The 24,591-nt window shown below is 43.9% G+C and overlaps 1 protein-coding gene across 1 annotated transcript in view; it reads left to right on the forward strand.

Annotated features, from left to right (window-relative positions):
* The first annotated feature begins 2,553 nt into the window (after positions 1-2,553).
* The window catches only part of RNF125 (ring finger protein 125), a 50,821-nt gene continuing 28,783 nt past the window's right edge, over positions 2,554-24,591 (forward strand). Inside the window, exon 1 of the mRNA XM_073631522.1 lies at positions 2,554-3,004. Coding sequence (XP_073487623.1) covers positions 2,871-3,004 — 134 coding nt within the window. The 5' untranslated portion in view covers positions 2,554-2,870. The remainder of the gene's footprint in view (positions 3,005-24,591) is intronic.

Raw genomic sequence — 24,591 nt, forward strand, 5'->3', positions numbered from 1 at the left:
CATGATAAGGAAGTGAGATCATACATATATATATACATATATGATCAAAGAGGGGATTGTAAGGATATTTTAGCTTGCTGTCCTTTATTTTAGCTATAAAAATCTATAAAAATGTGTATCCATTTTAGAATAATATGTATATGTGACGTCTATCAAAAGTTAGTTTCAAATTCTTGTAAATGATATGATTTCCACGAAATGATGCATGAAGTTTTTTCCTTGTTGACAGTTTCTGTATGAAGAAATCATGTCTCATTTTTCGGTGGTTTTTAAACATCTGATATATACGTAATGTCTGAAATATTAGCATATATTAATGAAAGGGTTGAACTTTTTTTGTGATGTCATTTTGGTTATATAAGTGATTGTCTACGGAAGTAAAAGCAGAACATTCCAGGCATTGACTATTGTGTCATTATTTTCTTACTGGAATGATCTCCGGGCCTGATTGGGTTTGAAAGAACACTCTAGGCAGATATTTCAAGAAGAGGTTCACTTGCTCCTAGAAGATCGGTAGCCCCCCCCCTATCATACGCTTGCGCCGACGTCATCAGCGCATGCGCTGTGAAGTGCCGATCCTCTGTGCCGTTTCTTCACTAGCAAGTGCCGTGACTGACTGCATCCCATGCGCTTGGGTGACCATTCTTTCCTGGGCTGCTCCGGCCACCTCTCAGCAAGTACATCCATACTTAATGTGACACAAAAAAGAGTACAGACGGGGAGATCCAAGACACAACTCCGCTCAACTTTCTGGTTGTTTTTAATAATATGTTGTTGGAATGTTATGCATATGACAATTTCAGAAAACATGTAAGTACATGTAGGTTATACATACTCATTACTAACAATTTATCTCATCTGTTTATGTTATTAAATTTGTATGCCTAAACTGCCTGTTAATATATTAGAGACACATGATTGACCGTCTCATGTACCCCTCTCACGTACCCCCGAAAAAGGACATTTTGAAAACTCTGAAACGCGTTGGGTGAACCATAGATAATATTGTCAATCGTTGTGGTGACCGTCATCATTAATTTGTATTATTGTTAACATTCCGCCTTCTTTTTTTATTCTGTACCTTATGAAGTAATTATGCCATTAATAAAAATGTATACTTTTTTACTTATTATGTAATTTCTGTGCCTCTAAAGTCCAGTCAGGGGATATTTCTTCTTTTGGTTATGCGGGGAGTGACATCATGCCAGTCCCGCCAGTCACAGAGCCGGAGTCTGCAGCCTCTGGAAGGAAGAGGGGCGAAGATGGATGCTGCCACCAGCGGGGACAGCGCAGGCTTCGATTGCAGGTAAGTGGCACATAATGGGCTAGTATGCGATGCATGAGGTGCCATGTTGAACTTCCAGTGACCAGTATGAGAGAGTGAGAGCCTTAACACCAAATTTAACACACCTGCTCCCCATTCACACCTAAGACCTTTTATCACTAACGAGTCACATGACACCGGGAAAATGGCTAATTTTTTCTTGTCCAATTAAACAGAAGTTCTTTAATACTGCATTGAGTCTGGCGCACCTTGTCCTTTTCTATTTCTGTTTTATAGAGCTGTGCATATGTATAGAAGGGTAGGGCCCGAAAGTGACTCAAGCCCAGGGGCCCCCACCACTCTAAGTCCTGCCCTGGTTAAGGCAGTGCTGGAAAATAATGGTGGCCACACAAAATACTGACACTTTGGGTCCAATTTGGACATTTTTACTTAGGGGTGTACTCACTTTTGTTGCCAGCAGTTTAGACATTAATGGCTGTGTGTTGAGTTATTTTGAGGGGACAGCAAATTTACACTGTTATACAAGCTGTACACGCACTACTTTACATTGTAGCAAAGTGTCATTTCTTCAGTGTTGTCACATGAAAAGATATAATAAAATATTTACAAAAATGTGAGGGGTGTACTCACTTTTGTGAGATATTGTATATGGAGAATGAGTATAGAGGCACTCATGGGTCTTGTGCTGGAGATACATCTAAATAGGAGTGTTTTTATTGTCAATATTTGAATGACCCATAATCTTTCTCAGAATGTAGTGAGCTCCATCTAAATGTGAACAATGAGATGGCTGTTTTATTCTGTATCTCCACTGTGAGCCCTGTGAGGTGTCTCTATACTATTATACTACCTGTCCTGATTTGTGTGGATTTCTTTGTGGTGAGCATTCCCCTCACAGTGCACTGGATACCCTTGGGACTCCATATAGTGTGTGTGTGTGTATATATATAATATATTAGAACAACAAGAAGGCCATGTATGGGACATATGCAGGTCACAGGATTGTATTGATCCTTCTATGGTGATTAGTGACAGTCTGAGGGACCATTAGGGACAACAAAGCGGGAGGAGCGGCACGTGTGGTGAATGGTTGTGTCTCGTGGATGGCAGCCTATGTATCATCTGTTCCTTTGTTGCTGGGAGCTCACTGACTGGCTGCTCCGGCCGCTCTTTAGTAACAGAGAGCACCCAGCAGCAGACGGTAGGGGGCGGAGGGTACCATCCTCCGGGAGGTGTTGGGGGTGTCACCCTCTCCGGCTCCTCGTTGTGTTTACTCTGCACTCTGCTGGCACTGAGCACATGCTGCTTCCCAACAATAGCGGCCGCCTCTGATTGGTCCGCTGCGACTGTAACCCGATCTGCTGCTTGCAGGCCCTTCACATGTACACTGAGCCGCGATCACAAAGAATCTCCGGACACTTTCCTGATCGCCTCCCCTCGGACACTCTTCATATACTTCTCTGCATACTTCTCTCCATACACTTCTCTCCATACACTTCTCTCCATACTTCTCTCTATATACTTCCCTCTGTACACTTCTCTCCTCTGTACACTTCTCTCCTCTGTACACTTCTCTCCCTCCACCATGGGATCCGTGCTGAGCAGTGAAGGAAGCCGGGAGCACAAAGCCCCGGCCATAGAAGAACCCAGTCCCAACTACGACTGTGCCGTGTGTCTGGAGGTCCTGAACCGGCCGATGAGGACTCGCTGTGGCCATGTGTAAGTGACCTGGGTGGGTGATCTGCCCCCGGGGGGGGGATGGGAGTTGTGTGTTCTCCAGTCCCTGGGACAAGTTGTGTGTGTTCTCTCCCACTTCACAGCCCCCTTCCCTGCCCTGATCTACTGGTGATGAGGAATGTCTTTGTGTGTGATCCACCATCCTCACCAGATGGCCTCTTTGTTGTGTGTAGGAGATGGGGGACACCCTCCACACATCTGACCTACATTCCCTGTACACAGGTCCTTACTTCTCAGATCCTACTGACACCCTTCCCATGTCATCAGAAAACCCCCATATTCACATCCATGACATCTGTGTGATATATATATATATATATATATATATATATATATATATATATATATATACTGTATATAGCCTTCCACCTCTAAAGGATCATTTCTACTGCTCACTGTCATCTGTCACTTATCCTCTTGTATCAGCTGAGATAAGATCTGCAGCTCTCCTCCTATGTGTTCTGCTAGCAGTACTTTGGCTACAAAGGAGGTCAGAGGCAACATTTTCAGAGTGAGCCTTTCCTCTGGAGGAATACATTTTGAGAGTGAGCCTTTCCTCTGGAGGAATACATTTTGAGAGTGAGCCTTTCCTCTGGAGGAACACGTTTTCAGAGTGAGCCTTTCCTCTGGAGGAACACGTTTTGAGAATAAGCCTTTTCCTCCGGAGGAACACGTTTTGGGAATAAGCCTTTTCCTCTGGAGGAACGCGTTTTAAGAATAAGCCTTTTCCTCTGGAGGAACACGTTTTGAGAATAAGCCTTTTCCTCTGGAGGAACGCGTTTTAAGAATAAGCCTTTTCCTCTGGAGGAACACGTTTTGAGAATAAGCCTTTTCCTCTGGAGGAACACGTTTTGGGAATAAGCCTTTTCCTCTGGAGGAACACGTTTTCAGAATAAGCCTTTCCTCTGGAGGAACGTTATTTTCAGAATAGGCCTTTCCTCTGGAGGAACACATTTTCAGAGTGAGCCTTTACTTTGGATTTCTAGTTCACGTTTCCAAGTGTCCCCATTGGAAGATTTCCTCATACCTCTTGTTGCGGTGACCACGCTAAGACTCCTTTCACACTGGGGCCACGTTCGCGGTAAAGCGCCACTCGTTTTAGCAGCACTTTACTGCTGTTTAAGCGGTGCTTTTCAGCCGCTAGCGGGGCGCTTTTAACCACAAAGAAGGGGATAAAAACTCGCTTCTGAAGCGATCTTCAAGCGCTTTGGAATCGCTGCCCATTCATTTCAATGGGCAGGGCGTTTTGGGAGCGTTAAATACAGCACTCCCAACCCGTCCCAAAGATGCTGCTTGTAGGACTTTTTGGAACGTCCCACAAGTGCACCGGCCGGGTGTGAAAAGTCACACTTGAATGGGAGGTGGTTTTCAGGCGCTTAGCAGAGGCTATTTCCAGCGCTAAAGTGCCTGAATAGCGGCCTCGGTGTGAAAGGGGTCTTAGGCTCCATTCACATGGGCCTACTTAAGCGTACACCTGTGCAAAGGCTGTGTTTGCTTGCACGGGATGCCCTGGTGTTCCTAGCATCCATGTGCAAGCAGTCCCATTCATGCAACAGCTGCACAGACACAGCCGCCGCTCCTAATTTGACATCTATGTGGGTGCAGGTGTGTATCACGATGGTGTGAGTTTCGGAACCTTCAACCATACAGATGTTAAATTTGGATGCAGCGGCTGTGTCCTCATTGACATGAATGGGACTGCCTGCATGCGAATGCATGGAATGCCACTGCATCCTGCGCATACAAACAGTCTTTGCACACTCACCCTGGGTTCACACTAGTGCGTTCCAGTGCTGGTTCCCGCATCGCTCCTCTCCCGCAGGCAGTTCACACTGCCTCGTGCGAACCGCTGCGGGTGTCATTAAAGCTGTTGTATACCCTTTTTTTAACTTTTACTTACAGGTAAGCCTATAATAAGGCTTACCTGTAGGTAACATTAATATCTCCTGAACCTGTATGGTTTAGGAGATGCTTACTTTGCATGCAGCCACTGTCGTCAGCTGCGCATGCGCTGTGAAGGTCCGGCAGACACAGCCGGACCTTGCCGGGAAGAAGACTCCCGCGCGGCGTGCATGCGCAGGAGTGACGTAATCGCACCTTCAGCCTTCATACTTCATACCTTCAGTATGCGCTGCATATTAGCTCATTATGACTTTGCCTTGCAGGTTTTTGTAATTAAAAAAAAAAATCTGTGTGTGTATACAACTGCTTTAACAAAGTTAATGATACCCCCAGTTTAGTTCACAGATCGCAGTGTGAACTGTGAACTTGCACAGAAATCAGATCGCATGGGTGAGATCACTCATGCAATATGATTCTAGTGTGGGGAAAAACAAGTCCCTGCACTATTTTCTGTGCGTATCCAATGCAAGTTCAGCTATACAACTGTATGGCTGAACTCGCATTGCTCAGAGATCGCATGTGATGGGCACCTGTGGTGCGGGTGCGAATCACATGCAATCTCTGAGATCGCGCTAGTGTGAACCCAGGCTTAATGCAGAAGTAAACTTGTCAAAAAAACCTTTCCCCCCCGCAAGGTAAAGGCATAATGTGCTAGTATGCATCGCATACCAGCGCATTATGAAAGACTTACCCTGAAATGAAGCCCTGAAGCGGCGCCCTGTCACGGCTGCATAGGCTTCCATCTTCAGCCGGCCTTCCTTCTGGTTTCATGGGCTGCCGATGTAATGGTTCATGGTCACGGCACAGAGCTATGAGGGAATGGAACTGGTATCGCGTTTCTTCAGAGCGCATGCGGCGGTGACATCACCTGGCTGCCGACCAGGTGAATATCTTCTAAACAGTGCATGTTTAGGAGATATTCATTTAACCTACAGGTAAGCCTTATTATTATTACTATACAGGATTTATATAGCGGCAGTTTACACACTGCTTTACAACATAATTATAAGCTTACCTGTAGGTAAAAATCTAAATCCTGGGTTTACTTTAAGAACACTCATGTGAATGACGCCTAAATGTTTTAATTTGCCTTCATTTCCTTCTCAGTGACAATGGTCACTGATACAAACAGGGAAGATAAATCTCCCCAATGGGGACACCAATAAAAACCTGACAGAGAATCGAATCCTTCCCGCTCTATGAAAATGTTTTGTCATAAACTTTTATGCCTCATGTACACAGGGCATCTCTCCTAGAGGCCTTTCCTCCTGGAAGTAGCGTTTTGGTAAAAAAAAACAAACAATTGTAACTGCTTGTAAATAGTAATAATGTATTCTGGCTACTGAAATAAATTAATGATCAAGCGCTTGAAGCATCTAGTGTTTAATGCGTGTTTACACGTGTCAAGCATTTTTTCTCCAAAAACTCTTCAGCTCCTGGACGTTTTTTCCCTCTAACACCTCTGTGTGCATGGACCCATAGGATAACATTGAGGGACGTTTAGAGGCAGATAAAAAAAAATGCTACATGCCCCTAACAGCGGCGGTAACAACGTCCAGTATGCATGAGGCCTAATATAATTTGTACTAATGGGGATTTATCTCAGATTAGCCTTACAAGCACACACTCTTTGTTTACGTACAGTGGCTATCTGTGTCCTCAGCTAGCAGGGGGTCCTCCACACAGTGTTATGGCCGTACACACGATCAGCTTTTTTCTCTTAATAGTCACAAGTAGAAATTGAATAGGTTACTATAATCACGAAAATTCTCGTACGACAGAAAAAAAAACAGAAGTGATGTCATGTGTTGTAATGTATTTGCGTTGTATTTTCGGACGACAACTGTACTGACTAAACGAAAATTGTACGATCTGGTATCGTACGAGGAAAATTTTTGTGCTTGTCCGATCGAATAAAATCGGATGAATTGTCTTGATCGGCTCTCGAAAGCTCTGTACTAACAATCTAATTATTGTACGATCGAATGGAAAGCGGTATTTTTCGTCCAATTTTTGGATGGTCTGTACGGGCCATTAGGCCCCGCAGGGCTCCTCCACCTGATAGGCCCCTGTCTGTATTTGCGGTCGCTGAAACAAATGATTTTTGTGAAAAGCGAAGTAAGCTCTCCCATGGAACAGCTGCTGTGTCCATCCTGTTCACATATTCCACAGGTATCATGTTGCAGATGATTTGTGTGAATTTCCTTTCAGTTTGCTCTAAATGAGATGGCTGTTAAAGCAAGGAAATGACATCAGATGAAGAAAAACATGGCCGGTTTCCTGAAGTAAAACAATGAGAGTGGGAGAACAGCGTGACTAAGGGTGATGCCATAGAAATGAATATGAATATTGTGTTATGGGAGGACTGGAACACAAAGAGCCCAGCCACATGGTGCTTTGTTTATTCACATTCATTACAAAGTGGATGCGTCAGGCCTGCAGCCTGGCCTGGGAGATGGCTGACAAGATCACTGTGTGGTTTGTCTGTTTACAGTATTAAGGGGTAGTGCTTATTGCATGGACAAATTCCTGTAAACGTGACATGACAAGCTTCGGTCTGCCTGTGTTTAGCTGGCGATAGTTTGACTTTGTGTCTCAGTGCTGGCAGCCATAGTAGGGGAAAATAAGCAGTCAGAGGGGTTTGTTCATCAGAGCTGAGCTTACTGATCTTTAGCCTTGGTTCACATTGATGCGATTTGGCATACAATTTGACATGTCAAATCGCATGCCAAATCGGCGACAATTGCCAGCAATGGCACTGTCTGAATCTGTGAGACGCTGCATTTGCGGTGCCGCACCGATTTCCAAAAGTATCCCACTGACGAGTCACGAGACCCTGTGATGTAATGCATAGGGGAGGGGCAGATTGGTTTGGCAAGACGCTTTTGCATCTCTCACGGAGAGGCACGAAGTAGCTGCCGCATCGTGGTTTTATATGATATACGCTGTATACAGTTGGTGCACTGGAGCACCTTTTAAATGTGAGTTCTATGTAAATTTTTTAATAAATTGAATATTGTTTAAAAATGATATAAGCACGATTTGGGGCTCTTTTTCTCTCATTATATATGAGATATATATATGATGCAAAAACCAAACGACCTGGCAATTGGCAAGAATTTTTGTTCAATTTTTGACTCGTCTATGGCCTACTTAAGGCTGCCCATACAGTGGTCAAATGTAAGTTTTGGCCCAGATTAGCTCTGTGGTCCTGTCGCCTCTTTCCCACTTGACATCCTTTAAAGTGGGGTTCCACCCAAAAAAAAAAAAAAATACATGAAAAATCCTAAAAAAAAATTACAAAAAAACATTTGGATATATTTTTTTTTTTTTTACTTACCTCTAAATGCCTGTTGCTAGGTGGTCCCTCGTAGTCTGCCTCTTCCAGTGCCTGGGCTGGTGACATCACTTCCCCCTTGGCACAGGAAGGGCTCAGCTCTGCTCCCTCCCTCCTGTCAATCATCTGGGACCCATTACAGGTCCCAGGTGACTGAGCGGCCAATCACGGCATGCGGCGCCACTCGGGCATGCGAGGTGGGTGCCAGGCTGTGAAGCCACAGCCCGGCGCCCACAGTTGCAATGCCGGCGCCGCTGAACGGAGGGGGAGACGAGCGGGGCTTCGATCCCCCGCATCGCTGGACCCTGGGACAGGTAAGTGTCCAATTAAAAGTCAGCAGCTGCAGTATTTGTAGCTGCTGACTTTTAATTTTTTTTTTTTTAATGGACCTCAGGTGGAACTCCTCTTTAACTAAAAACAAGTGAAGGTGCCAGATAGATAATGTTGTCTAAACTGTTTCTGATAGTTTCTGGCGACAGAGCACTGCGAGATTTGTCTATAGCATGGATGGAAGAATCTTTCAGATCATTTTCGTTAGCCTGTAGGCTGAACAAAATATAAATATAATGCCCTGTACACACGATCAGATTTTCCGACAACAAAACCGTGGATTTTTTTCCGAAGGATGTTGGGGCAAACTTGTCTTGCATACACACGGTCACACAATTGTTGGCCCAAAATTCCGAACGTGAGAACGCGGTGACGTACAACACGTACAACGAGCCGAGAAAAAGGAAGTTCCATAGCCAGTGCGGCTCCTTCTGCTTGATTCAGAGCATGCGTGAACTTTTGTGCGACGGACTTGTGTACACACGATTGGACTTTCTGACAACAAGTTTTGTTGGTGGAAAATTTGAGAACCTGCTCTCAAACATTTGTGGGCGGAAATTCCGACAGCAAATGTTCGGTGGAGCATACACACAGTCAAACTTTCCGACAACAAGCTCACATTGAACATTTCCCGTCGGAAAATCCGACCGTGTGTACGCAGCATTAGAGTGTATGGCTAGCTTAAAGCAAAATTAACGCTCGAGAAAAGAAATTCAAAAATAGGCCCTAGGAGCTTTTAGCCACAATATGTTAGTATGCACCACATATTGGCATATTGTGGCAGACTCACCTAGCAGGTGTTCATGCTCCGGTCTGTTATAGGCTCTTCCATCTTCTCCCGGTTTTCCTTTCGGGTTCAGACACTTTGGCCACTTGATTGGCTGGGCCACAGTGATATCACTCCAGCATATGTGCCCAAAAGTCACATTGTCTCTGCACAGAGAAGTACCATAGACGTATCCTGAGCTGCATATGTGTGGCTCAGTGTACACAAACATAGACAGGCAGGGAAACGGGTTAGTGACAGAAGATAGCAATAAGGCCACTTCTAACAATCCTACCTGTCAGCATTTTTTAGGTTCCACTTTTAGGATTACAGCTTGCTCTAAAGGCCAGTCGGGTCATGCCTTCAGGAAGAGAAGTCACCTCGAGCCTATGGGCAGTTTACAGTGGACCAAAGTTCACCCAAAGTGGATGTAACCCCCCCCCCCCCCTCTTAAATTAATGTAATGCAATGCAAAAGTATTTAGTGAAGCAAGTCCACTTACCCATATCAAAAGCCATCATTTTTAACTATAACATCTTTGGTGGCCAACCTCTTCTTCTCTGAGGTTTACACTTTATCTCTAGTGAAATGTTGTATTGTACATGCGCAAGATGAGGTACACAACCTCATCTGCTTCATTATGTTACCACAATACACTTGCCTTTAAAATAAGAAAAAGCCTGAGATCTCACAGTTTAAGAACAAGATCTTCCTGGAAGGTACTGGTATCGCAACCTTCCCAGGGGGCATCTGTGAGGTCAGGGGCTAAGTCACTGGTACATAAAATGAAACGTGAATGGGGATTAAAGGCAAGTAAAAGCAAAAACCTTTTTTTGTTTGTTTTAGGAACTGACTGTTATGCCGCGTACACACGGGCGGACTTTTCGACGGACTAGGTCTGGCGGACTTTTCGATGGACTAGGTCTGGTGGACTTTTCGAATGAACGGACTTGCCTACACACGATCAACCAAAGTCCAACAGATTCGTACGTGATGACGTACGACCAGACTAAAACAAGGACGTTTTCAAGCCAATAGCTGCCCTAGCGTTGGTTTTTGTCCATCGGATTAGCATACAGTCGAGCGGACTTTTCAGCCAGACTCGAGTCCGTCGGAAAGATTTGAAACATGTTTCATTTCTAGGTTCGTCGAACTTTTGGGGAAAAAAAAGCCCGCTGGAGCCCACACACGATCGAATTGTCCAACGGGCTCCGGTCCGCCGGACCAAGTATGCCGTAAAGTCCGGTCATGTGTACGCGGCATTAGATGCGTTCACATCAGCATACAAAGGACATACAGTATCTCACAAAAGTGAGTACACCTCTCATAATTTTGTAAATATTTTATTATACCTTTTCATGTGACAACACGGAAGGAATGACACTTTGTTACAATATAAAGTAGTGAGTGTACAGCTTGTATAACAGTGTAAATTTGCTGTCCCCTCAAAATAACTCAACACACAGCCTTTAATGTTTAAACCACTGGCAACAAAAGTGAGTACACCCCTAAGTGAAAATGTCCAAATTGGACCCAAAGTGTCAATATTTTGTGTGGCCACCATTATTTTCCAGCACTGCCTTAACCCTCTTGGGCATGGAGTTCATCAGTGCTTCACAGGTTGCCACTGGAGTCCTCTTCCACCCCTCCATGATGACATCACGGAGCTGGTCAGGTCTCGGGAAATAGACATATGAGTGCTGCCAGCATTGCTGCAGAGGTTGAAGGGGTGGGGGGTCAGCCTGTCAGTGCTCAGACCATAGGCCACACACTGCATCAAATTGGTCTACATGGCTGTTGTCCCAGAAGGAACCCTATTCTAAAGATGATGCACAAGAAAGCCTGCAAACAGTTTGCTGAAGACAAGCAGACTAAGGACATGGATTACTGGAACCATGTCCTGTTATCTGATGAGACCAAGATAAACTTATTTGGTTCAGATGGTGTCAAACGTGTGTGGTGACAACCAGCTGAGGAGTATGTAAGTGTGTCTTGCTTACAATCAAGCATGGCAGTGGGAGTGTCGTGGTCTGGGGCTGCATGAGTGCTGCCAGCACTGGAGAGCTACAGTTCATTGAGAGAACCATGAATGCCAGCATGTACTGTGATATACTGGTGGAAGGTGGAGGAGCGCAAGGTCTCTAACATCCACCACCTCAGTGATGTCGTCATGGAGGAGTGGAAGAGGCCTGTGAAGCTCTGGTGAACTCCATGCCCAAGAGGGTTAAGGCCAGGGCCAGACTTTGCATTGGGCTTGACGGGGCTCAAACCCATGGGCCCCGGCCAATAGGGGGTTCTTCCGACTCCGCCCGCTCTGAAAGCCGCTGAGAGCGGCCGAAAGCCGTCGAGAGTGGCCGAAAGCCGGCTCTGTATCGCGGTGGTGCCATTTTTAAACTGAAAGGCTGCAATGACAAGGCAGCAATGACACTGGAGCAAGGCTACACTGACAAGTCTGCAAATGACACTGGGGCAAGGCTACACTGACACTGACAAGGCTACACTGACACTGACAAGGCTACACTGACAAGTCTGCAAATGACACTGGGGCAAGGCTACACTGACACTGACAAGGCTACACTGACACTGACAAGGCTACACTGACACTGACAAGGCTGCACTGACACTGACAAGGCTGCAATGACACTGTCAAGGCTGCAGATGGACACTAATAAGGCTGCATTGATGGGCATTTAAATGTAAGTTTTTTTCCTTAAACTTCCCTCCTAAAAGTATTTTTCCTTAAAATTCCCTCCTAAACTTGGGGTGCGTGTTATACGCCGATAAATACGGTAATTATCATTTTATCCATTTTTATTGCTTTTATTAATCGTGGACCCAGGACGAATACCAGTACAGTATCCCCCACTTATACGCTTATATATTATCTACTTTTGTGAGTAGTCATTTGGCTGTTTTGTCTTGTCCAATTAAACAGAAGTTCTTTAATACTGCATTGAGTCTGGCGCACCTTGTCCTTTTCTATTTCTGTTTTATAGAGCTATGCATATGTATAGAAGGGTAGGGCCCGAAAGTGACTCAAGCCCAGGGGCCCCCACCACTCTAAGTCCTGCCCTGGTTAAGGCAATGCTGGAAAATAATGGTGGCCACGAAAAAAAATTGACACTTTGGGTCCAATTTGAACATTTTCACTTAGGGGTGTACTCACTTTTGTTGCCAGCGGTTTAGACATTAATGGCTGTGTGTTGATTTATTTTGACGGGACAGCAAATTTACACTGTTATACAAGCTGTACACTCACTACATTACATTGTAGAAAAGTGTCATTTCTTCAATGTTGTCACATGAAAAGATATAATAAAATATTTATAAAAATGTGAGGGGTGTAGTCACTTTTGTGAGATATTGTACCTCTATTTGGCTTGGAGATAACTTTTTTTTTAGTTATGGAGCTGCCATATCTGAGTAGCCCCAGACTGAATAATCTCATTCCTATCTCTTAGTAAGACTTTACAAACACAGATTAGCATGCAGCAGGATAGAAGGCATGGTGGATCACATGACATGAGCTTTGGGTTACTTCATCAGAGTAATGACCTTTTCCTGTAGCGATGTTACAGTGTATCATTGCTAGCTGCAAGGACAACAGGATGTGTTCCCAGTGGTTGACAGAAGTAAAACACCGTATAAACAAGTAACATGTCAAAACAGATACTTAGGAGTAAAACACAAATCTCTAGATATAATATTAATCCTTACCAATCTTCACAATCCTTTGATTTTTTTTATTTTTTTTATTGCTAAGACTACCCTATTAAAGCGGAGTTTCACCTAAAGTGGAAGTTCCGCTTTAAGGCCTCCTTCCCGCCTCCTGTGAAACTGAGGCGGGGAGCGGGTACCTGATTTTGACAGCTACCTGCTCCCACTTCTGTTGCAGTCGCCTTAGGCGATCGGAAGCAAAAGTTTTACCTTTCCCCCCTCCCTCCCGAAGTCTTCTAGGACACATGTCAGGTCCTAGAAGACTTTGGGGCCAGTCACAGAGCGCAGCGCTGCTCACACACGGACAGTGGGCATCTGGCTGTGAAGCCACAAGCTCTCACAGTCGGGTGCCCATAGTAAAGATGCAAGCGCCCCTGAGGGAGGACACATGGTGAAAACGTTAGTGATGAGTGCACCACTGGATTGTGGGACATGTGAGTGTGTTTATTAAGTCAGCAGCTACAGTTTTTGTAGCTACTGACTTTTAATAAACACAAAATTAACTGGAACTCCGCTTTAATTACCCAATAATCTAGTAGGGTGTTAGGCTTGGTTCACACTGCTGCCACTTGGGATCCGACTTGTGAGACCCCAAGTCGCATGACATGTGAAATCCCATGTTAGTCAATGAGAGCTGTCCTAAGTAGTACTACTGAAAGTGGCTGTAAACCTGTAAGAACACTTTTACCTACAGGTAAGCCTAGATTAAGGCTTACCTGTAGGTGCAAGAAATATCTCCTAAACCTACACGGTTTAGGAGATATTTGCAAAAGACAGGCACCAATGTCTACGGCGCATGCGCCGTAGACAACGGCGCGCAGGTGCACTGAGCATGCCGTTTCTGAGGGCGATCGTGCCGTTAGTTAGTGACGTCATCGCGATTCCGGCCAATCACATCGCCGGAGCCGCGATACCTGGAAGGAAGTTGGACGCTTCGTGGAAGAGGGGACAGCAGTGATACAGCAGTCAGGTAAGTGACACATAATGGGCTACAGTGCGATGCATAGTAGCCCATTATGCTTTACCTTTGCAGAGAAACAAAGAGGAAGTAAAACCCATCAGGGTTTACTTCCTCTTGAAGTCGCTTTGACTTTAGAAAAGGTTCCTATACTACTTCGAAGGCGACTTCTATCAGATATGTGCCCATAGGCTTTAATAGAAGTCACCTCCAAGTCGGATCCTTATCTATATTGATGTGATTTGGATCCTATATTACAGGAAGATTACCGGGCATTCCAAAAAGTCGCTTCTAAAGTCACATCAAAGTAGTCCTTCCTATTTGCTCAAATTGCCAACCTGGCAAAGTCGCACCGTAAGTCGCGGCGATGTGGACTGAGCCTAAAACCTTTCCACTGTCACTGGCACATGTGTAGTAGGTCATTCACTAGTAGATTATTTTCGTTCAGGCTACGGGCTGATCAAAAAAATCTAACAGACTACTTCATCTGTGCTATACAGTGTAGATGGACAAATCTTCCACTGCAACTATTGTATTCTGACAGCCGGTACCAGTGGCTGTCAGAATACGCAAACAACAACTGCATCTGATTGGATAGAGCTGCCATGAGACAATTTTCTTTCTGCCTCCTTCGATTTCAGTTGATGGATATTGGGCAGCAGGGTGGTGACAGGGTCCCCTAGGAGCAATTTGCCCGGGTCATCAGGAACCAGACAAAATTTACAGTGTGGCCAGCTTTAGTTTAGTTGCAGAATGTTCACAAGTAGATGGTGATAGTTGCCAAAATGTTCCATAATTTACCAACATATTAGATTTGAATCCCAACCAGTACACTACCTTGCTGGAGTTTTGCCATCAAAAGTGTAATCAAGTTCTGACTTCATTTGTTCTGATGGAGATTAGAGGGGGAGCTTGCTTCGGTAGCAGAAGACATCAAGAACAGGTATGATGGGTCCTCCAGCTGGACTCACCTGTAAAACCTGGAAATCCAAGCATCAGCCTGGTGGGTTTTTTAAATACATTAAACCAAGTTATAATAAAAATCCACATGCATATCAACCAATCTGATTCCAGCTGTAAGAAACAATCTCATTTGTTATGGTGAACATCACAGACACTTCTCCCCAGTTTTAGACATCCCACCCAATACTGAAAAGTAATGGTGCGCTGATATAGATTGTCCAAAGATATTCTTCTTGTGAACAGCTTTTAACATCGGACATGAAAGGCGCTTCTCAAATCTTGCAGTTGAAAACAGAGGTGTGAATACAAATAAGGGCTTGTCACCACATACAGAACTTTGTATCTGTTTATCTGTTACCAAGACTGAAGGGGATCTGCAAACATTGGCTCATGGTATTAGAGAGGTTTATTCCAGTTTGAACATTATGCTTGGAACATTCAGAAACAATTTGTCCTTTCAGTATGTTCATAATCTGATTATTCCGTTAAAAAATAAGTAATGTAATATGGCTAAATATAAATGTGAATGGAATCAGAAATAGTATTGCGAAGCAGGCAGCCATAGGGGGTAGGGCAGCCATTAACTATGTATCAAAGTCAGCATTTGCATATCACAGCACACCAGGTTGGGGGGACACCTGAGGGGGTCTGTTTTGGATTACTAATGATACTTCCAAGAGTTTTTAATTGGGAACTTAACAAATCAAAACAAGCCACAACCTCAAAAAATATACGACTAGGTTAAAGCGTAACTCCAGCCAAAACATCTGTCAGGTTTCTCAGTAGTTAGAACAGACTTTCACTGCAGAGGAATTAAGCTGCGCAGTGCCAAGCAATGTTTATGTTCTCTTTGGATCCCTACATAATGCAAATCTTGTACCCAGAATTATAAAATGATGGCTGTCTTCATCCCTGGCCTGGACCATGTACCTGGGACAGTCGGTACTCCACTATGGCTGGGCCTACCGCTTGTGTGGCTGTTTCACAAAAAGTAAATTACTGTAGAGAGCATACACACTGCTTGACCCTATGCAGGTTGCAGAACTGAGAACTTGGTTCATCTACTTGTGAGGTCAGTAGTAACATTGGAAAATTTGTTGAGGAGCGAGTTGCGAGTCAAAGAAAGGACATGGGGATAAATAAGAACCTATTCTTAAGGGCCGTACACACCAGCTGAATATCAGGCAGCATCACATTCAGCCCATGTGTATAGCACCTGGTCCGACAGAAGCTGGCTGTTCGGCCGGTTTCTGTCAAAGGGGCATGACCGAAAAAGTTCTGCCAATCTGGGTGGCTGGAATCGCTGACCGCTGTGTTCTGGCAGGGGGGGTCCCACTGTCAGAACACAATAGCCTTGTGGGGGAGATTGCTGTACTAACACTGGATCAGTAGTACAGCGGCTCCTCCAGTTTTTTTTTTTCATTCAGCCTGATGGGTTGAATAAAAAAATAAAAAAACTGTTACTGTGTACTAGGCTTTAAATTTGTGTCTGACCAGTTTGGCCCCAAAGTGTGTTTGTATTTGGTGTAGGAATGTTCAATAATTTGCTTCTTTGGGCAAGCACTGTTGCAAATCTTTATATGGAAAATGCTGCAGAGTATGTTGGCATTATAAATCCAGGAAACAAAAATAGATAGGAGTCAAGTAAGGACATTACATACCTAAGGCCATACCACCAATGAGACAAATTCAGGAGGCACACAGTAGAGGGAGGCACTGTGGCTTGGCCATACCAGATACTCTATCCTCAGTGCGTGCATGTTTAGCTCTGTGTATGTTCAGCCCCTGGTTGGGGAATTAGTTGACATGGTGCAGACGGCTGTGTGGCCCAAAATCAGCTTCCTTTTGTCATTAGATCGCACATGACCCCTGCTGCAGGACTTCCTTTGTTGCTAAAATGCAGGTGGCCCCTTCTGCACAGGGTCCCTTGTTGCTAAGACACAGGTGGCCCCTCCTGCACAGCGTCATTGGTTGTTATAGTGCAGGTGGCTGCTGGCTTCATAGCAAACATTACTGGGGGCAGTGGCAAAAATGGCACCCTTGGGTGCCATTAGCCCTCAGTGCCCTCAGTGCCTCCCTGTGCAAACCTTAGTTAGGCTGGTTATGGACAAACGGCTTTCTCATTAGTAATGACAAGTTAAATTTTCACAACCAAAGAATGGTTCCTTTGTCCATGGAGAAAACTGATCATTCCCAGCATGTTGAAAAATGTTGGCATAATAACAATTACTTTGATGATCATTAAAGTTTGCTTCCACTTGGTCATGGAATACTACATGTCTAGTTTTCACAAATGATCACATTGTGTGCAAATGCTAGGGTTCATTGGATGTGCATGGAGAGTGGCGTCTAAGAGAGTCTAACAACTGGATTATTTTGGATTCATTGTACCTATAGGAGATGATATGAGATTACATAAATTAAAATGCTACCCGATGTATATATACAGGTGTACAAAATGTTTTAATATTCTTCCCTGTATTTAATAATTTTAAAAGACAAGTGTCAGTGTTCAGTGCATAGTAGGTAATATGTTTAAGGTTTTTGAACAGCTAAGGATTAGCAAAAAGCTCAAGAGGCAATAAAGACAGATTACCTAGATTTGAAAGGTACATATTTGTGTCAATGCGATTTACTCCTCCCTTGCGTTCACAGAAAAGTATATGATACTTTGACAAAGTTCATGTAGTTATACCTGAAAAACAAAGATAAAAGCTTTTTTACTCTTTCAATGAAGGGCTCAAGCTGGCCACACACGAGTAGCTTTTTTTGTAGGAAAAAAGCAACAAATGGATCTCTCTAGCCATGCTATACAGCGCGGATGAACAAATCTCGCAGTGCGGCTATTGTAGTTTGACAGCTGGCCCTGATGGCTGTCAAAATACCCGTACTGCAGCTGCATCTGATTTAAAAAAATTCCAGCAGAGTCCTTCAACAAAAGTTGATCGAGCAACCGAGTTTGTCGAATGGAGCAGGGCAGTGGCAGCTGGTGTTTTTTTGTTTGGCCTTTCAGCCAGTCGGGAAACGGGTATCAGACTCATGCTGCCTGATTGGCAGAGAGGCAATTCAGTGTTAGAAAAGTGAATATTCATTTGTTTTTCTACCACACCTGGGTGGGCTCCGAGCGCAATGCTCTGCGCTCCAAGTCCACCCTATTTTGTAACCTATTAGAACCTATGCATGAATCTATCTGGAGCAGGGCCACACACTGAGGAAATTAGCAAACTGTAGGACCAACTTAAATTTGGGGCCCTTTCATGTTGCCAGTGCCTCAGTTTGATTTTGTGATCTTTCCAAATAGGAAGGAATAGGTTTAGGAAAGGACAGCTGGTCAGGTCAGCTTGAACAATGATCCTTACCTTTGTCAGAGATCATGTCACTAATGATGAGGCACCGGGGGGAGGATACAAATGAGCGGAAGTTCCACTTTTAGGTGGAACGCTGCATTAAATGTGATTTTGGCCCATAGACTTTATTGGAGCACCTAAAAATTCACAACACAAGTGTTTTAGCACGCCTTCTGCACATGTATGCGCCTAACAATTAGACTCCTCCTCCTAGCAACCTCAGACTTGTGAACAAAATGGTGGATTCAGAAGTGTCCATGCCTAAAACGTTTAATAGTGCATGCAGTGTTTCTAAATCTTCAAATAACAGAGAAAGATTCATAGAACAGAGAGGGGCATGCTCACAGTCCAGCATGTTGGAAAATCCCCGACCAATAGCAGATTCACTTGTGATCACATTTTTGAAGTACAGTTGTAAATGATGCTGGAAATTAGGAGTATTTATGACCAGCTGTACCAAAATTTGGTTGTGTAGATCATGGCTTGGGTCCAGCTGCTGGATTTTATGGAGTCCATCTTATGCCGCGTACACACGACCGGTTTTGCCGTCGGAATAAACTCTGAAGGTTTCTTCGACGGAATTCCATTCAAGCGGTCTTGCCTACACACGGTCAAACCAAAGTGCGACCTTCTAGAACACGGTGATGTACAACACGTACGACGGGACTAGAAAAAGGAAGTTCAATAGCCAGTAGCCAATAGCTTCCGTCTCGTACTTGCTTCAGAGTATGCGTCATTTTTGGTCCGTCGGAACAGCATACAGACGAGCGTTTTTTCCGATAGGAATTGGTTCCGTTGGAAATATTTAGAACATGTTCTATTTCTAGATCAGAATTTTCAAGAAAAAAAAAAGTCAGATGAGGCATACACACGATCGGAATAGACGATGAAGACGTCGGACAATCCGCTCGTGTGTACGCGGCTTTAGTTTTTCAGTTCAGTGATATCATTTTGGATTATAAATAAATCCTAATTTACCTGCTGACCTCTCGTTGTTATTGACAGGTTGAACTTTGATTTGTTTTCGCTGCAGTTTCCTTGTTTTGTAACGTGATGCTTTCAGCCAGATTGGTATTAGTCTATAGTGACTTAGAAGACTTAAAGCAGAGTTCCAACTACAATCAATACATTTTTTTTTTTTAAACTTTTCACAAGCGTGTACAATGGCATTGTAACACTCACGTCTTCTGCATAATTTGTCCCCTGATGTCCGGTTTCGTCTGTCCCCACTGGAAGCCGCATCCATCTTCGCCCCTCTTCTGTCCAGGGCTGCGGATTCCAGCTCTGTGACTGGCCGGAGTGGTGTGAGGTCACGGGACTTGCTATTGAAGAAACTAGCAATGGTCCTTTTCTTCAAAGCTCATGCGCCGATTACATCATCAGCGCATTACAGAGTAAATATCTCATTAACGGTGCACGTTTAGGAGATATTTACTGTACCTATAGGTAAGCCTTACCTATAGGTACAAATTGAAAATGGAGGTTTACAACCACTTTAATGTCACTTTAATTTTTAAAGAAAACTCACCCATCCATCCATGTCTTCATGCTTTATTTGACTTTGAAAAACACCCCTAGCATTTCTGGCCGTGGCCATCTTGAGTAAGGGCAGATGATTCATGTAGCATTTACTTCCTGGAAACCATCTGCCCTTAGCTCAGGTATGCAGGCAGAAGGGTGTGCCTAACTAAAAAAAACCCTCGCCCCCTCCTGAAGACTCCTGGGATGTATGACATCATTTTCCTAGGCCTGGAAACCAAGAAGTAACTGAAGAAATGTAAAAAGTTTAAAACAAGTAAATATAATATACCTTCCTATCGATTTACTAATGCTAGCAGCATAAGGATTACTAATAATCCATGTTGATTGGGTAAGTGAAAGTGAAAGTGAGTCCCAGGCAACATTTAAAGACTTTATTGAATTGTTTTTATAAGAAATACAGTATGCTCAAAGGAGACAGTTTTCTTTTAATACAATCTAATAAGCCAGTGACCATATCACAGAAAATTACCTTGTATACCGTTTTGACCATTGGGGTTTTGTTTGCGTTAGAATACTTTTAAACTACGGAACTGGTCTGCCCGCGCATTGTAAGGGTTTAATGCTCATTTAGGTTTAGGGGGGCACAAGAAGCACTTTTACTTACCCAATCCTCCACTCCCACAGGCTCCCTTCAGGCTGTATTGGGGGGGGGGAGTTGCAGTCCCAGCAGATTCTCCTTCCTTTCGCTGGGGGGGGGGTTTGGTGGAATTGCAGGTACTATGACATCATCAGTTCTATAGCAGAGCCCATAGCCCTGAATTGGACGTGAGAATGCTGAGGGATAGCTCACTGCCGGATCACAGGGGATTTCCCCAGAGGTGGGCTTTAACTTTTTGATTATTATTTTGATTATTTCTTAGGCTTTCATTATCCCTTGAGCTTGTTCACACTGTGTACGGTGACCTGCGTCTTTATGCACTGGTTTAACTCAGGTGACTGCTGGGGCACAAAGAAAACAATTGTTTTCTATGTGCCCCATTCACATCCCAACACTAGTGTGATGTGTGGGGCATTGCAGCATTGGGTCTGCTGTGCACTGATACGAATGGCGTGTCGTTATATAAAACTTCAAATAAATTAGAGAAAAAAAAAAACAAGCAGTGTAATGTGCTGAAACACACAACGCATTGCTTCCTGCTGGAGCCAGCACTGCATTAGACTGTGCAATAAAACTGGGGGGGCGGGGATTCAGTAAAGCTGCTGCGCCACTTTTCTGGTGGTAATCTCTCTTGGTAATGTGCCAAATTCATGAAGCATCTACGACAGTTTTGGTTCTGACAGCGGATTCACCAAATTCAGAAAGACTTATACATTATGGAGCAGTGAATGCACCAAATAAAAAAGAATACAGACAGTTCATATCTCTCGTAAGTGGAGCTAATTAAGACCAACTCTCTTTTGGCACACAGAGAGAAACTGTCTCAGACAGATTTTGCAGTGTCTCAAACGCAATCTAGAAGTGACGCAGCATGAGCAAAATCCAAATACAAGTTGTAGACATGTACAGGAATTTGTCTCACGCTGCCCCACTTTTAAAACACGAGAGACACTTTTGCAAAATCTGTCTGCAGCCTGTCTTTATGAATTCCAGGGTCTGTGTTTTACTGCTCCGGCAGTGTGAGCCCTAATATTACTTCTGGAAGGGCACTGCATCTATAGAATAGCTGCTGATGCATGAAATGATGAAAACTCTCTCAGTACAAACCTGAAGATTTTGGTTTTTCCTTCTTTAAAACAGTAACTGCACAGTTTTGCTGTGATATGTATGGTACGACTATTCTAGATGTGAAATGAGTAAGGGAACAATGGAGTTACACTTCAAAAAGCATTTCAGTGGAAAATATAGGTTTATGATAGCAACCAGCCAGACAATGACAGCTGAAATGTGGTTGCTATGGTGAAATGTACACTCTCATTTGTTGTAGTTTTTGAAGGTGAGTGTCATGTTGACCTGTGTGATTTATTTCTTTGTGTATTTTTGGTGTTTGGTTTCACAGGTTATGCAGATTAAGTGTCGGTTCACACTTCAGTGACTTGGGATCCGACTTATCAGACCTCAAGTTGCCCCAAGTTGCTGGACATAAGAAATTGAAGTGAATGAGAGCCGTCCTAATGTACACTACTGACGTTGCTCTGACTTCAGAAAAGGTTCCTGTACTACTTCAAGGCGACTTCTAGGCAACTTGTACCCATAGATTTCAATGGAAGTTGCCTCCAAGTCGGATCTCCATCTATATTGAAGCAACTTTACAGGAAAAAGAAAGTAATTTATCCAGGTACTTCCCACATTTACCCAGGCCACCCCCTCCCTCCCACGGAGCTGATTATTCTGTGATTGGTCGCCTGTCATGGAGGCAACTTGAAGTTGCATTGTAAGTTGCGCAAATTCACGCTGAAGTTGCGCTGAAGTCGCCTCCAAATCGCCTTGCAAAGTCGCACTGTAAGTCGGGTTGCCCCTGTGTGAACCGAGCCTAAGGGAGGAATTAAGTAATGGACATAAACTGGTAGTAGTAGTAGTAGCAGTGGTACTCTTAAACAGACTATGTTACCAATTAAAAAAAAAATGCAGGTACTCTGGGGGAGATTTACTAAAACTGGTGCACATACTGTATAATCTGGTGCAGCTGTGCATAGTAACCAATCAGCTTCTAACTTCAGTTTGTTCGATTATGCTTTGACAATAAAACCTGGAAGCTGATTGGTTACTGTGCACAACAACACCAGAAGCTGTGTGCACCAGTTTTAGTAAACCCCCCACCCCCCCTCTATATGTCTCATAGATTTTATCTATGTGTGTGCCACATTGTTTTCTCTTCAATAACTTCTTTGGAAAGTGAAAAAATTGCAAGTAAAAGCACAGTAAAATCAAGTATTTTAAATCCTTACTTGCAGCATGTTTTCTTTACAGAAATAGTTTTTAATTTATATGCAATGTGCCATTGAACTTGCTAAGTAATTCTCTAACACAGCCCCCATCTCTCCTTGCACACCCTCTCCTATTCTGTGAGTGTCTAATTAGTCTGTGCTGGCCCAACTCAACCTTAGGGAACCACCAGGGGAGGTGAGAAGGGGAATTCTATAGAGTATTACTTGAGTGACAGCTCTGAATCTGCTGTCATCACACTCAAGATGGCGGTCCCTAGCAGAGGTCTCAAGGCTTTTAAATGTTTGAAAAGGGAGGTAAATAAGATGCCTAAAATACAGTATGTTAAATGCACATATAATCTTATGGGAAGATTGTTGTTAAATGTTTAATGGTCTGTCAACAGGGTTTCATTAAACCCATGCCGCCGTCCAATAGCCATTTAAGAGGCTCTTGATGCTGGGTGGCAGAGGCAAGATTGCCAATCATCTGACCTCTGTGATTAGTGGTCACATGATCTGAGGCTCCCCTCGTGTCCAGAACAGCGTAGTCTCTGTACTAGGAGCGTGCAGTGAGCATAATCTCAGTACAGAAGACAGGTTCCCCATGGATGTGTGGTGACTCAGCATATGTGTGGTGACTCAACTCTGGTTGTAAAGGCAGAAGGTTTTTAACTTAATGCATTCTATGCATTAAGATAAAAAGTATTCTGTGTGCAGCAGCCTCCCTCAGCCCCCTTCATACTTACCTGAGCCCATCTCAATGTTGTACGAGAGACTCGGCTGTCCGGGACTCTTTCTCCTGATTAGCTGAGACATAGCAGCGGGTGCCATTGGCTCCCGCTGCTGTCAATCAAAGTCAGTGAACCAATGTGGAGAGAGTTGGGCCGGGGCCAATTGCGGCTCCATGTCTGAATGGACACACAGAGCTGCGGCTCGGCTCGGGTGCCCCCATAGCAAGCTGCTTGCTGTGGGGGCACTTAGCAGGAGAGGGGGGCCAGGAGCGCCAAAGAGGGACCCGAGAAGAGGAGGATTTGGGTGGCTCTTTGCAAAACCATTACACAGATCAGGTAAGTATAACATGTTTGTTATTTTCATACAAAAAAAACAAGACTTTAGTATCACTTGTGGCCCCTTTCGACTTTTGACGTAACATTGGCGGGACTTGGACGCAACTTGGCGGGACAGGCAATGCCTTTGTAATCTTGAGGTCTATGGACCTCAAGTCACATCAAAGTCAGACCAAAGTCCAAATACCTCTCCCTTCCACCTTCTGGTGCCCTATCTTACTTTCTATGCTCAACCATACAGTAATTGTATTTCTCATAATTTTTTATGCTGGCTTTGTGTTAATTATTGTTGTTCCAGATGCAGTTTAATATACGAAGCTATACTTTGTATAGTACATGTTCCAGTCAGGAAAGAAAGCTGGAGAATTACCAGCAATATTGATACTAGAGGTTGGAAGTCCATAGCATTGTTGTTGTGAACTTTGTATTTATTCCCTGTCCATTCTGGCATGTACCCAGAATGATATCATCCTATTCCTGTATGTCCGTTGGCTTTTTTAAGGACAAATAGGAGAGAACAAAAACATTCTTGTAGTTTCAGTGTCCTATCCTGCCCAATGTAGGGAGTTTTCAGAAGATTGGTCAAATTGTAAGAGAGAAATTCCAGCTAGAAAATCTGCTCATGGACAATATAAACTTCCAGCAATGTTTGGCTTACACTCCTTAAGACATAAAGTGGATGACAATGCAAACAACATACTGGATGAGAGTGTTGTGCTCGGAAATATTTAACATGGAGTTGTGAAGCAGAGGTTAGAAAAGACCCATCCTTTCC

This window comes from Aquarana catesbeiana, linkage group LG05 (genome assembly GCF_042186555.1).
Source record: "Aquarana catesbeiana isolate 2022-GZ linkage group LG05, ASM4218655v1, whole genome shotgun sequence".
Taxonomy (NCBI): Eukaryota; Metazoa; Chordata; class Amphibia; order Anura; family Ranidae; genus Aquarana; species Aquarana catesbeiana.